Source organism: Xenopus laevis, chromosome 6L (assembly GCF_017654675.1).
Source record: "Xenopus laevis strain J_2021 chromosome 6L, Xenopus_laevis_v10.1, whole genome shotgun sequence".
NCBI classification, from domain to species: Eukaryota; Metazoa; Chordata; class Amphibia; order Anura; family Pipidae; genus Xenopus; species Xenopus laevis.
In genome coordinates this window covers 35,311,699-35,325,259 of record NC_054381.1, presented here as the reverse complement: position 1 = coordinate 35,325,259, position 13,561 = coordinate 35,311,699, and the positions used below count along the sequence as shown (strand labels likewise).

Sequence of the window (13,561 nt, the reverse complement as noted above, 5' to 3'; positions counted from 1 at the left end):
ACCAACACCTAATTTGCATATGCAAATTAGGGGTGGAAGGGGAAACATTTTTTACTTCCTTGTTTTGTGACAAAAAGTCACTAAATATCCCTCCCCACCCCTAATTTGCATATGCAAATTACGATTCGCATGTGGTTGGGCCGGGCAGAAGGATTCGGCCGAATCCGAATCCTGGTGTAAAAGGCCGAATCCGGAACCCTGGATTCGGTGCTATTTATTATACTGAAATTCTGTTTTGTTGAAACATCAATAATTTTACACTGTACAATACCATGTAGATACACTTTCCCTTTTTCCATTAATATCAAAAACATAAAGTGCATCTTGTGTAGGATTAAGACTATTGTGATTTCTAACCCACCCTTTTTTTTCTATTGATTAAATCTCATTTTGAATATTGTATTTAATAAAAGACCACCATTAAAACATCTGCAGGAAAATCAGAGCACGAGTGGTAAAAAGAATTGCTATTTCTCTTCACTGATAACAAAAGAACACATTGCTTTTGACTCCCATAGGCTTCTGTCACTTCTCAGTGAATTCAAGTACTGAAAGTCATCAATTGCCAGAGAAGCTCAGGGGAAAAAGACATTACTTATTAGGACAACTCTGACAAGACATTTATCCGCTATTTTCTAACAATGCACATATCAAGTGTTCTTGATGAGTGTGGAAAAATGAACAGGCAAAATGAACAGCTTTGTCATTATAAATAGCACACCAATCAATTACATTCATGCCACAAAGAAATAAAATAACTGGTGTGTTCAGATAAACTAGCAGAATTTCAGAGGAGTGGGGGCAGCTATTTTGTTTATAAACTGCCATTTATATTAGATAATGGGAAAAAATGGAAAAAAAATAAATTTTCTAGGTTTTACCACTCATATTTAAGTAAAATTCTCAAACTTTCTGTATGTGCACAGATTTTTACATGCTACATACATGATGTTTGTTTTCATTTCCTGATACAGGTAAAGTCAGAGTAAAACATATTTTAAAAATGGGAATTTAAGGGAATGCAGTTTGCCCTACACCTTGGTCAGTAGTTTCTAAGTTGCTAGGGAGGCCCCCAAATGAATTTTGTAGAAAATTGCCTAGACTCTTCTGAAAACCTAGTCTTAAGTTGATTTAGGGCTATTTGTTTTTAAAACAGATTCAATATCTTAGATATTCTTGGACCTATGGCTGAATTAGCATATTAACTATGTATAGGTTTATGTGGCATGTGGAGACACCCAAATCAAAATAATGCTAATTAATTTTCTTGCCTGACCCTAAGGGGCAGATTTACTAAGCTCGAGTGAAGAATTCGAATGAAAAAAAAGTTGAATTTCTAAGTATTTTCGACCATCGAATGGGTCAAATTCGATCGAATCGAATGATTCGAAGTAAAAATCGTTCGACTATTTGATAGTCAAAGTACTGTCGCTTTAAAAAATACTTTGACTTCATACTTCGCCACTTTAAACCTACTGAGCTGCAATGTTAGCCTATGGGGACCTTCCACTGCACTTTTCTAAGCTTTTTTTAATCGAATAAAAATCCTTTGATCGATCGCTTAAAATCGATTCGAACTATTTTATTGTTTGATCAAACGTTTTTTATTTGATTGTTCGATAAAAGCATTTGCGCTAAATCCTTCGAATTTGATATTCAAAGGATTTTACTTTGAGGATTCGACCCTTGATAAATCTGCCCCTAAAACTACAGTAAAAATAGCACACATTTTTGTGTGACCCCAGAAAACCACTTATTTTTAGAAAAGTAAAATATTCTGAAATATTAAGAATAGGTAAATATGTCTTGTCACTACAGTTTTTCTAACATTTCTTAAACTTGCCTTAAAGCTTTTACTTTATAGCATCTTATCTCCTTTACTATTGGTATAAACATTTTAAATCAGATTTGACAGGTTCTAAACATGTTCATTAGTCATAGGACTACCAATATGCATGTAGAAACTACTATACAAAAATAATGCAATGTTTTCTGACATTTCCATAGTTATGTCACTAGAGAGACACACACGCACGCGTTTTTTTTTTTTGTTTTTTTTTTAATAGATGACAGTCATCCATGATAGTCCTCTGTAGATATTAAATCTGATCTGCAGATAAAGGGCAATAATTACGTTTCGTATTGAGAAATATTAAGATAATGTTGATGGAAGGCACATTATTTGGCCAATCTTAAATTAATTAACCTAGACACACACATACAACCTCCCCCCCATAGGCCAGTCCTACCTTTCATTTCAATCATCAATAATAATGGCCTTTAAAGTTACAAAGATAAGAACACCGCTTTATCACTAGAGCAGGCACATAATTAAGCCTCCTAGAGTATCTGTGCGATAAAATCGAGAAGATAAAATGCACTTATAAATTGATTTGCACCGGATGCATAAGGAATAGCTAGGTTTAACAGGATTTGGCATGCTTGAACATTGTCTACATTTATTACATATGCTACAATAGATTACTATATAATACTAAAAAAACATGCAAAGAAAATATGGTACGGCTACTTTCATAAGGCACATGTATGTATATATGTATATATGCTAAAAGTATTTATTGCATTTTATAGCTTATGTTATCTCTATGGGGCTTAGCAAGTGCCATTCCTTATAAACAAAAAAAAAACATGAACGAACTTATTAAAAATCAAACAACATCACAAGTTAAACTTTACACATAAAGGGCTACATATATATTGACAAATTACTGCACATCACACATCATCATCAGCTTTATAAATCAAATGTGTTTTCTGAAACTATGCTAATTTAAAGGTAAACTGTCAACTATGTGTCTTTTGTGACTTGACACTTACGTTTACCGTCAGCCTGAGTGAAGTTCAAATCTGAATAAAAGTAAACATCGCCATAGGAAACCACATTCACAGGACTTTTAAATCTGACAATTGTTTAAAACTACACAAAATCTAGATGATGCAAAAAAGCATAAAACTATTAAATTTTCTATTTATGATTACCCAATGGCACATACGATTAAAAAAGTATATTATTATGAAAATGGTTTATTTACATGAAGCAGGGTTTTATATATGAGCTATTTTGTGTGATATCTTTTTATAGAGACCGACATTGTTTGGGGGGTATCTCTATCCTTAAGGTTAGTGGCAAACTAACTATATCATTTATAGCTAAAGGTTTTGAGCCTTTTTTTGTAAAAATGTACCTCAACTGGCATAATTGAGTGCAATACCTATACCTTATCCTTGGTGGCATGTGATTATTTAGTCTCTGAAAATTCCATGTTTCCAACTAATAAATGGCCATTTGAACGGATACTATTACACAGACAATGGGTAATGGAAAGTCAGGCAACATCATTTTCTATAAGCCCTTGTTTCCCATTAATGCAACTAGGATAACACCTGCCTACTTTTTCCTAATACTGATTACGTTCTAAGTTTTCCAAGTGTACCACAAAACCTGCTATAATGTTTTTTCTAAAAGGAAAGTAGTTGTATGTTCCTTAGAGGGTTATTTATCAAAGGTTGAGTTGTTTCTTCCATGAATTCTAGTTTTCAAGGGTATTTTTCAGTAAAAACTAATTTTCAGGTTAAAAAAACAAAAACTCGAAAAATTTGAGTAAAAAAAAAACTTGAATTTTTTTTTAGATTTATTTTATCCCACACCTGGAGATAGCTTGAATCCAAAAACAAACCAGCTAAAACCTGTCGAGGTCATGTAGAAATCAATGGCAGAGGTCCCTTGAATAATTTGAAGATGTTTATAGCCTTCATGATGGGCAAGTTTTTTTAAGGTTGGGTTCATTTGAATACTTGATTCATTTGAGTTCATTCAAGTTTTTTTCTGCAGAAAACTCGATTAATTTCTTTCCACTCAAGTTTTTTCTTAAATTAGAAACCAAGTTGTGCGTTTATTTGAGGTATAAAAAATACCTCACAAAGCTCAACCTTTCATAAATAATAAAATTTGCCGAGAAAATCCACTGGCATAGAAAAAAACGTTGCCGCCGGCGACGGTTTCCGACGTCAGCATCACAGTTTTTTTCTAAGCTGGCACCGGTCCCGACGCCTGCGACAATTAATGGTTACCAAATTAAAAATTGCTTATAAAATGTGAGTTCGCAAATTTTTCGCCCGTTTCACGAATTTCGTGGCGAAGTGAATGAGAGAAATTTGCCTATCAAGGATCATAAACAAAGGGCATTAGAGCTAAAACGCTATCTGATCTTACATGTAGTATGAGGTAAGAGAAAGCTAATTGTCTACTGAAATATTTTGAAACAGTCAGGCTGAAAACTGGTTTACAATATTCCTAAAATCTCATTGATAAGTACAGCATAGGGAAATGCAAATTAGCAGACTTTAGTTCATGCATTGTTTCTTTTATGCAAAGACAGAATTGCCACTGGTGTTTTAGATTCCTGTTGACTTACTTATCTCTATTTCACAGCAAGAAATATTACATGCTGTTTCTGTGTGTTCCAAATTAGTACAATCTTGTTTCTAGGCAAATAAATATTTTTAATTTGGTAACCAAAGAAAAACTAGATACTGCCTTAATCTATTTTATGTTTTTTGACATCTCATTTTGAAAGACAGTCTGTATCTGAAAGGAACAGCACATATTCGCCAATTATAGTTTTTGATTGTGTTTGGAATGTAAAGAATTTGAAAGCCTTAAGGGAGGGCACTTATCTAGTGTTAAAAGCACAGCAATCATGGGTTCATGGAGCACTAGAGCACATCATGTTCCACATGCATTTGACAAGGTGACTTCAGGCCATTTGAGATCAGCAGGAGTCCAAACACACAGACACCAGTGGCTCCTAAATCTTAAACAAAACATAACGCAAAAGTAAAGTTCCGAGCATTAAAAGTTTATATAGCACCATCAAGTGAAAAATATCTAATTACATGTTTTTTTACTTAATTTACTACATGGCATTACATGATCCGCAGTGGACTAGACCAGAGGAAAGAAGACACACTTCTCTTTCAGCACTTCATCTCAAAACTATAAAGCTGGCCATAGGTGCAAAGATCTGATCGTACAAATCGAGGATTCGTACGATTTTCAGACCGTGTGTGGAGAGTTCCGTCATTTTTCGTCTGGTGGAGATCGGTCGTTTGGTCGATCGGACAGGTTAAAAGATTTCTGTCGGCTGCCGATAATATCTCTGCGTGTATTGCCGATTGTACGATTTTCAGAGGGAGACTATCACCAGCTTTGGTCGGACAAAACTTTCGTACGATTGCTGTCAGCGGCAGAACATCGGCTGATCTGTTCTTTTGTACTTTATTTGATCGGAATGTTAAGTGGCAGGTCGGGAGATGGGAAAGCTCGATCGTATGATGATTCCTACGATCTGATCTTTGTGTCTATGGCCATCTTAACACTATACCTTGAAAACAAGATATCCAATATCCAAAAAGGTTACAACTAGTGATGGGTGAATTTTTCGCGTTTCGCTTCGCCCAAAAATTCACGAATTTCCTGCAAAATTCGCAAAACTGTGGAAAATTCACTAAACGCATTGAAGTCAATGGGCGTCAATTATTTTGACGCACGTCAATTTTGACGCCCGCAACAAACAGTTATATGCGTGCCTATTTTGGCCAAATACAAGTCAATGGGAGTCCACATAATTTTGATGCGTGACTGTCTATGCGTGAGACTATTCTGATGCGAGTCCAAATATTTCCGTCACAGCAGATGCTTGTGTGTGCCATTCTCTGCTTGCCCAGTGCTGCTTGTGTGTGCCATTCTCTGCTTGCCCTACACTACATGTGGAATGTAAGCCTGTTAGGGGTTTGTTCTTGGGGTTTGTTAGCATTTGGAAATTGTTGTTAAGGGCCCCTAAGGTGTTTTATCATGTGTTGGGGGTTTGTTGTATTATCCACAGGGGAGGATGAGGCATATGGATTTAAGGGTATGTTTTTAACATAACATACATTTTTCACATATGAGTGATGAGGGATTTCCCTGGAGTGAGCACCAACCATTTGGTGTTTTGGTGTGCTACCACCGTTAATATGGATATGATTTTAAAAGTTCTTGTGGTAACATGGGTGTGGTTTACAGTGGGTGTGGTTTAAAAGGGCAAATGGCCAACACTGACTTCTATTATCGGCCCTCCACCACATAGGCCAGGAAAAAGGCCCTCGGTACCACAGGAGTTGGACAGCACTGATGTAAGCTAATGAAGAGGAAGAACATTTTTTTTGTAAATAAAGACTAAATCACATTACAGAGACAAAGCATTACACATGTATTCATCTGGAATAGAGTGCAAATTAATATTATACCTTTTTTTTTGGCCAATGTTGGTCCATAGTATTAGGAAGCCACAACTAGAACTTGCCTAGAAAAGGACATCCTCCATGACTTTCTTGGCAAACAAGAAAAAAAGATGTCCAAACAGAGCTATAGAGCAGTATCTGAGACTGGAATAAATGCTCATCAATCAAGTAACCTGTGGCATGAAGAAAGCACTATAACAAGTTAAAGTACAAGGTGGTGAAGTATGACTGTGAACCGTGACAAAAAGGCACGCAAATTGTGATCACCAAAAAGGTGTTCAGATGACACCAAGACAGAGCATTTAGATAACATTATAATATGTGTGGTCCAAATTGAACACTGATACACGGATGTGTGGTGTTGGTTGGAGGTAGCATGATGCTGTGGTGTTCCTTTCATCAGCAGGGGACATCATGCTAAAAAAAACAGCATAGACGGTACAAGTGCTGTCTCCTTGTCTCCAAAACAGAAAATACAAGCATCACACTGTGTTAAGTAATTTCACTACCATTCAAAATGTCATTACTTCAGATGCTGACTTGCCACCTCACTATATTAATGTGTGCAGGCTTTATGTGTTTGTTCTCCATAACAATTCATCCTTCAGCGACAGCCAACCAGTGACCTTTCAGGGTGCTAAGCCTACTCGTACATAGCTCTCTTTTACAATCATTTCTAGTAATGCACATCAGAAACGACAAGGGCTGAGCCACATAACTGATGACTACAGTGTCTCTAAGTTTTAATTAGAAAGAATGCTTTACTGATTTATATTTTCCCTTGCATGCAATTATAGCAGTGGAACAGCATAAATTAAAACTTAAAAGGAACAGTTATGTGTCTGCCTCATTTTACATTGTGAATCTTTTAAAACACAATACAGACTATTATTTATGTTTAAATTTGCAGGTGCCCGAGCACTGTTCCTCAGTACTTTGACTCAACTTTTGTTTCCAGTGTAATGAGGAAAAAAAGCTACTCAGCAAAACAAAATGCCACCATTAAATCATTTCACAGCACTTTGTGTCAAAAATGAAATGGGAAATGTGCACATCATGGGAAAGGTTAAGGTTCTTAAAGCACATCTTTTCAATTGGTTAAAGTCATCTTTTTCTACAAAACTACACAAGATCTTTTGTCTGTTTCTCTCTTAACTTAGGGGGTTATTTATCAAAGGTCACATTTTAGAGGTTTTTTTTTTTTTTTTACCTTGAATGAACTCACAACTCAAATAGTTTCTAATTTAAGAAAAAACTTCAATGGAAAAAAACTAAATTCAGTGAGTTCGGGGTTAACAACCCGTAAAAACCCCTCGTGAGAAAAATTTGAAACATCATGAAGGTTATTAACATCTTCAAATGGTTCACTGGACCTCCGCTATTGACTCCAACGTGACCTCGACTGGGTTTAGATGGTGTATTTTCAGATTAAAGCTATTTCCATGGTCGGGGTATAATAAATCTCGAGAATGTATTTTGGACCAAAAAATAAAAAATAAATAAAACTCAAATTTTCTGGAAAACACAACTTGATCCTTAATAAATCTGCCCCTTAATTTTGCAAGTTACAGACCAGTAATTGTGGATCTCTGGGAGAAAACAATTCTCAGATTCAAATTAACAGTTTGTTGAAGAAAAAAAACTGTATTATATATATGGACTATTTCTATTTTGTAAGAAATATTTGCACATTATTAATGGAGTTTGGAAGCAAAGGCTGATATAAACAATGAGAATTTTTGATTCTATTTCAAGATTTTGATTCTGTTCCGCTAGACTTATTTTCAGAATTCTCCATATACCTTAAGAAGAAAGTGGAGAAAAAGAGATATTATAATTCAAACACATGCTGCTGGGGTTCAGAACTACTTTGTTCTATTAAAGGGGTAGTTCGCATATATTTTAACTTTTAACATGTTATAGAATGGCCAATTGTAACCAACTTTTAAATTGGTCGTCATTATTTATTTTTTTATAGTTTTGTTTTAATTATTTGCCTTCTTCTTCTGACTCTTTCCAGCTTTCAAATGGGGGGTCAATGCCCCCACCTAAAAAACAAATTCTCTGTATGCTACAAATGTATTGTTATTGCCACTTTTTATTATTCATCTTTCTATTCAGGCCAGGCCAGTTTTGCCAGTGCAGGACAACAGTACATTATATTGCCATTGCTATAAAACATAATTTTTTTGGTATTATTGTTCCTTTAAATAATGGATAACATTATGTTCTACAGAGCTTATCTGCTGTGTGACCTGAGCCTTTTCTCCTTTGAATGGCTGCCCCATTGCTAGACAGCAGCTTTTTTATATAAACAATAGTAGTGTTTCTGAAGCAAACACAGCAGTTTTACCAGTGCAGGGCAACACTGCATTATATTTTTATTACTTTAAAACTCTTATTTTTTTATGTTACTGTTCCTTTAACACAATTAAATTTACTGAACACAGAAAGCATCTCATCATGTCATTGTAATTGGGATGCAGCTCAGTGTATATTATTTATGTCTGCCCCATGAAAAAACTAAAAAAGATACTTACATTTAATATTTCATTATAGGTTTCCATTTTTCTAAGTTTACAAGCTGAAAAGTCAAAGAGAAATGCTTATGTTCCCCAAGGCTAGGATATAAAACCACTCATAACCCTGTTCTAACAGTTGTTTTGGGACAATATGACAACTGTCAAAAACAGTGACATTCAACAGTGCACAAATATATATGTGACTGGGGAAACATCACAAAGAAAGCAGCAAATAACAAATACAAAAATTATTTCTGCTATTAATGACTAATATAAAAGGGCTTTAGAAAACACATCTTTTTAATGAAGCATAACGATGCACAAACAATTTAACACTGCATCTTGGCAGAAATAATATTACACTCTTTATTTCCTAATCCTTCCTTTCATTTACAGAGATAAGAGAAAAGTATAAGGAGTAGAATTCTTTTTTAAGAGTCTAATGTAAAAAAAGATCATTTTCTCACTTACTGGATTAGCAATTTAAAAGTCCAACATTAGCATTTTGGATTGAAATGTAGAATGGCGCAGAAGGGTGTAACACATAAATTGCTAATGTTCACACAACATGATTCGGAAAAAATCCTTATTAATCAGTACCTATGCCTTTCACTTGGGGCAGGAGATTTCAGTCATTCTGGCTAAAGCTTAATTTATTCATTATTTTAGATGTTCAGGAGTTTTTAAGCAGTTTATGTGCAGGTAAAGATTCTCGGTTTAGATATACAGTTCGTATATAAAACAATTTTTGAACATTATCAGGTTTTTTGTTGGCTTTACATTTTATACAATTTACTATTTATTTAAAATAAATACTGTTTATTTTACTACAGGTGTGGGATTCATTATCTTTTAAACCCGTTATCCAAATAACAGAAAGGTTGTCTCCCATAGACTCCATTTTATCAAAATAATCCATCTATGTAAAAACAAAAGAGTACTTCATACTTGACCCAAACTAAGATATAATTAATCGCTATTGAAAGCAAAACCAGCCTATTGGGTTCAATTAATGTTGACATGATTTTCTAGTATACGTAAGGTATCAAGATCCGAATAGAAAGATCCGTTATCCAGAAAACCCCAGGTCTCAAGCATTTTGGAACTGGGAGCATACCCTGCGTATACAATAGCTTTACCTTCTGGTGCCGTAACTCCCTGATGTATGGACATGCCACTCAATCTGATGAAGGGAGGTGTGAACCTCCAAAACTTTGTTTCCATTTGGTATAATACAATAAAGCTAACAGCGGTTAATCTTGGGGTGTGTGTTGGGCCCCTGTTATCCATATGAATTACAGTTGAAGTAACACAATTACATAAGCAGATGAACTGATTAACTACTTCATTAAACTTGTAGATATATTGCGATTTTCCCTTTTCTTACCCACAATGTGTAATTTTGGGAATTGTAAAATGTATGCCTGCTGTTATTTGCACTTGATGTTTCAATAATGAAGCAAAATATGTGCCTGCTTCTTAAATGAAGCACAATACACACAAGTTGCACTAGGGGTTGGCATTAAAAAGTCTTTATTGGTTCAACAGGCAAAGGTAGTAGTAAAATATAAGACTGGGTACACTGAAACCTTTTACAGAATAAGAGCAGGAGATGTGAATGGTGTTTTATTGGCTGAAAAAAAATATGAATTGTAAATGAACCCCTAGGTGTAATATAAAAGTGCTTATTGAGAGTTGTGTAGGTCAAAACACCCATGAGTATCGGTCACTGCTTTCTGTAGAAAAGCATGTAGAGCACTACTTAAGCTATAGAAGACACTGGCAGGTACATTCAGCCATTTGACGTCTGCATTTTCAATGCAACTAACGTTTACTATAAGCAAACCAACAAAGGCAACTGACAAACTCACATTAGCAGTTTTCCTGTCCAAAACCTGATGAGTGGGACCAAAAAGGATATCTGATTGGGTGTCACTCCCAAAGCAGTTTGGAAGGTATGACATTCGCACTAGTTGAAGCCAAATATAGACAAAATATTAGTCACAAGCTACAAGCTCAACCACAAAACTTTTAAGATGTGCACCTAAAGGTATAGCAGCACAAAGCTACAACGTCAGAAACACAATAGAATTGAATCAACAACACCATGGACTTTGAAACAGAAATCCCAGCAGTAAAGGAAACAATAGAGTGTGCTTGTCAAAACACTGTGTCAGTTATAGGTACTGTATTTATAACCATTTTCCCAATTATATTGAAAACAGATCAGGACAGATTGAATTTAAAGTAAACTTAAAATGCCTAGGCTTACCTTACAAGGTTTTCGTTATCTCCAATTCCTTTACATGATGCACATTCTGTTCGTAAATCATCAGATTTAGGCTTTTTGTGGAATGCTATTGACTGCCTTCTCCTTCGCTCTCTTGGAGTACGTTCCTGCACACAATGAAAGAAACAAGATGGCAATAACGAAAGTTTGGTATATATGAATATATATTTATTATAATATCAATTTATATTTGCATTGTTGTACTATTCGATTTTATCATTCTAACCTCGGGGTTCTCTTCCTCAAGCATGAAACTTCTTCTTCGTTTCTGGCCTCTGGTTCTCTGAAACAGATAAATTATTAAATCTGGCATGTTGTTCTCAACAGTATATGCAGCTAAAAATGCAACGCAAATGCAAAATGGGAAAAAAAAAAAGATAGAGAAATAGAAGAGCGTCAGATACACAAAAAGACTGAATCTGTAAATGAAAGGAGTGAAAACCTATCAATCAAGTTTAAGGGGGTTATTTATTAAGGTTTGAGTTGTGTTTTGCACAAATATTCGAGTTTATTTTTTGATCAAAATTCACATTTTCGGGTTAAAAAAAACAAACAAATTTTTCAAGATTTACTACAACCCTGGAAATACAGTAGGTTGAATATGAAAATATACCATCTAAAACCTGTCGAGGTCATGTAGGAGTCAATGGCAAAGGTCATTTGAACCATTTGAATATGTTAATAGCCAGCATGATGTTCAAGTTTTTTTTTTTTTTTTGGAGGGTTTTGCCAGAAAACTCAAATAATTCGAACGATTCAAAGTTTTTCCATCAGAAAACGCGATTATATCGAGTTTTTTGGGATTCGCCAACTCAAACTCGCAGAATTGAGAATTTCTTAAATAAGATACCATTTGAGCTTTTGATAAATAACCCCCCTATTTTGTTGTATTAGAATAAGTGATTAATAGGCGATTGTTCTTTTGAACACCACATTTGTAACAGAATAATTCATTTTTGCATGTTACATTTGTTGCAAAGTGATTAGTATACGTAACTGTTAAAGGCACACTGTTACACTTTATCTTCTATTTCTGCTTTCATTTTTCAGTTGATGGAAAAAAGCATTGGACATTTATAGTTTCATAGCAAAAATCACACAGTAGTATTTTCTGAAAAAAACATAATATATATAATTTTCTACATGTGTTACAGAAATATAAAGAATGTGTATGTATATATATATATATATATATATATATATATATATATATATATATATATATATATATATATATATATATATATACCCCCTTTGAGAAAGGCTCTGGAAGGGCCGAAACGTCAGTCCATAGTTCTTTAATAAATTATTATTTATTTTTCTAAGACCTCTGAGTGCTGATCCTCTTTTTTGTTTTGTATAATCCATTTAATGATCACGCACCCAGGCATATTTATTAATTTTTTCGTGAGTGCTGGCATCCCTCGGAATATATATATACACACACACACACACACGTTTCAATGTGCATTAGATAAACAATAGAAAGCTTAATTCTGTTGCACATAGGGGCAAAGAATATGTATCACACAATAGCACTTCCAAGGCAATTTCATTTGATTACAAGATACATATGATTTATCCACACCGATTAACATTTATCCCGGTGCAAGTGTATTTTCAGGTGATTTCTTCCCGCAGGAAAGGATCGTTTCCTATGGCTGACAATGCACCTCTTGTGCCATCAGCCCTTACAGTTGATAGCACACTAGGGGAACAATTTATTAAAACTTGCGTGCATTTTTTTCTTGATTCAAGAAAAAACAAGGCGAAAAATGCTAATATAAACAAGAATATTCTTTGAAAGCTTGAATAGTTGAAGGTTTGTGCGACTTTTCTTCTTTGAAAAAAAAAAAAACAACAACGTTTTTTTTCCTTGAACAACAAAAACTGGTAAATCTGCCTCTGCATTGCCCTGTACATTTACATGTGTCTATTGCTAAACACTGTGCAATATGTGCTAATCATGAACAACACATATCGCAGTGATTCAATGAACAGTACTTTGAATGTGGGGAGATTTCTAGTGTCTTTTCACATCCCACGGAGGGATCAAACCTTGGGGCAACAAAACAATAAGAATCTTCCTATGTGCCGTTACCCTTACACGCAGAACAAAATTTGCATCCCAGTATTTTAATTTAAACAAATACACACAATATCTGGTCTGTTTATTCTTTAGAAATACAATCATTTCTAATGAACCATTGAACATTCAATACAATCAGAATATACAGTAATTAAATGTATAAATTAAATTTGGTATATACTGCTAATACAATTGCAAATTAGTTAAACTACAGTAAAAGAAATAAATTGATGCTAAGGAAGACAAAGAAAAATACAGAAAACACTTGGCTTAATTACAACTCCCATTCTTGAGGACAGATTATAAATCAGATACATGATTGGACTGAAAATTAGACCTGCTTCCATGCCTTATTAT

The 13,561-nt window shown here is 34.5% G+C and overlaps 1 protein-coding gene across 4 annotated transcripts in view; it reads right to left on the bottom strand.

Moving 5' to 3' along the window:
- Window positions 1-13,561, bottom strand: part of phf14.L (PHD finger protein 14 L homeolog) — a 133,721-nt gene that overhangs the window by 54,962 nt on the left and 65,198 nt on the right. For 3 of the 4 annotated variants that reach the window (XM_041565912.1, XM_018267332.2, XM_041565913.1), the window contains exons 16-17: window positions 11,342-11,398; window positions 11,098-11,222 (exon numbers count right to left, since the gene is read on the bottom strand). The exons of the other annotated variant lie outside the window; for it this stretch is intronic. In XM_041565912.1, the coding sequence (XP_041421846.1) occupies window positions 11,098-11,222; window positions 11,342-11,398 (182 nt within the window). The remainder of the gene's footprint in view (window positions 1-11,097; window positions 11,223-11,341; window positions 11,399-13,561) is intronic. 4 annotated transcript variants of the gene reach the window in all.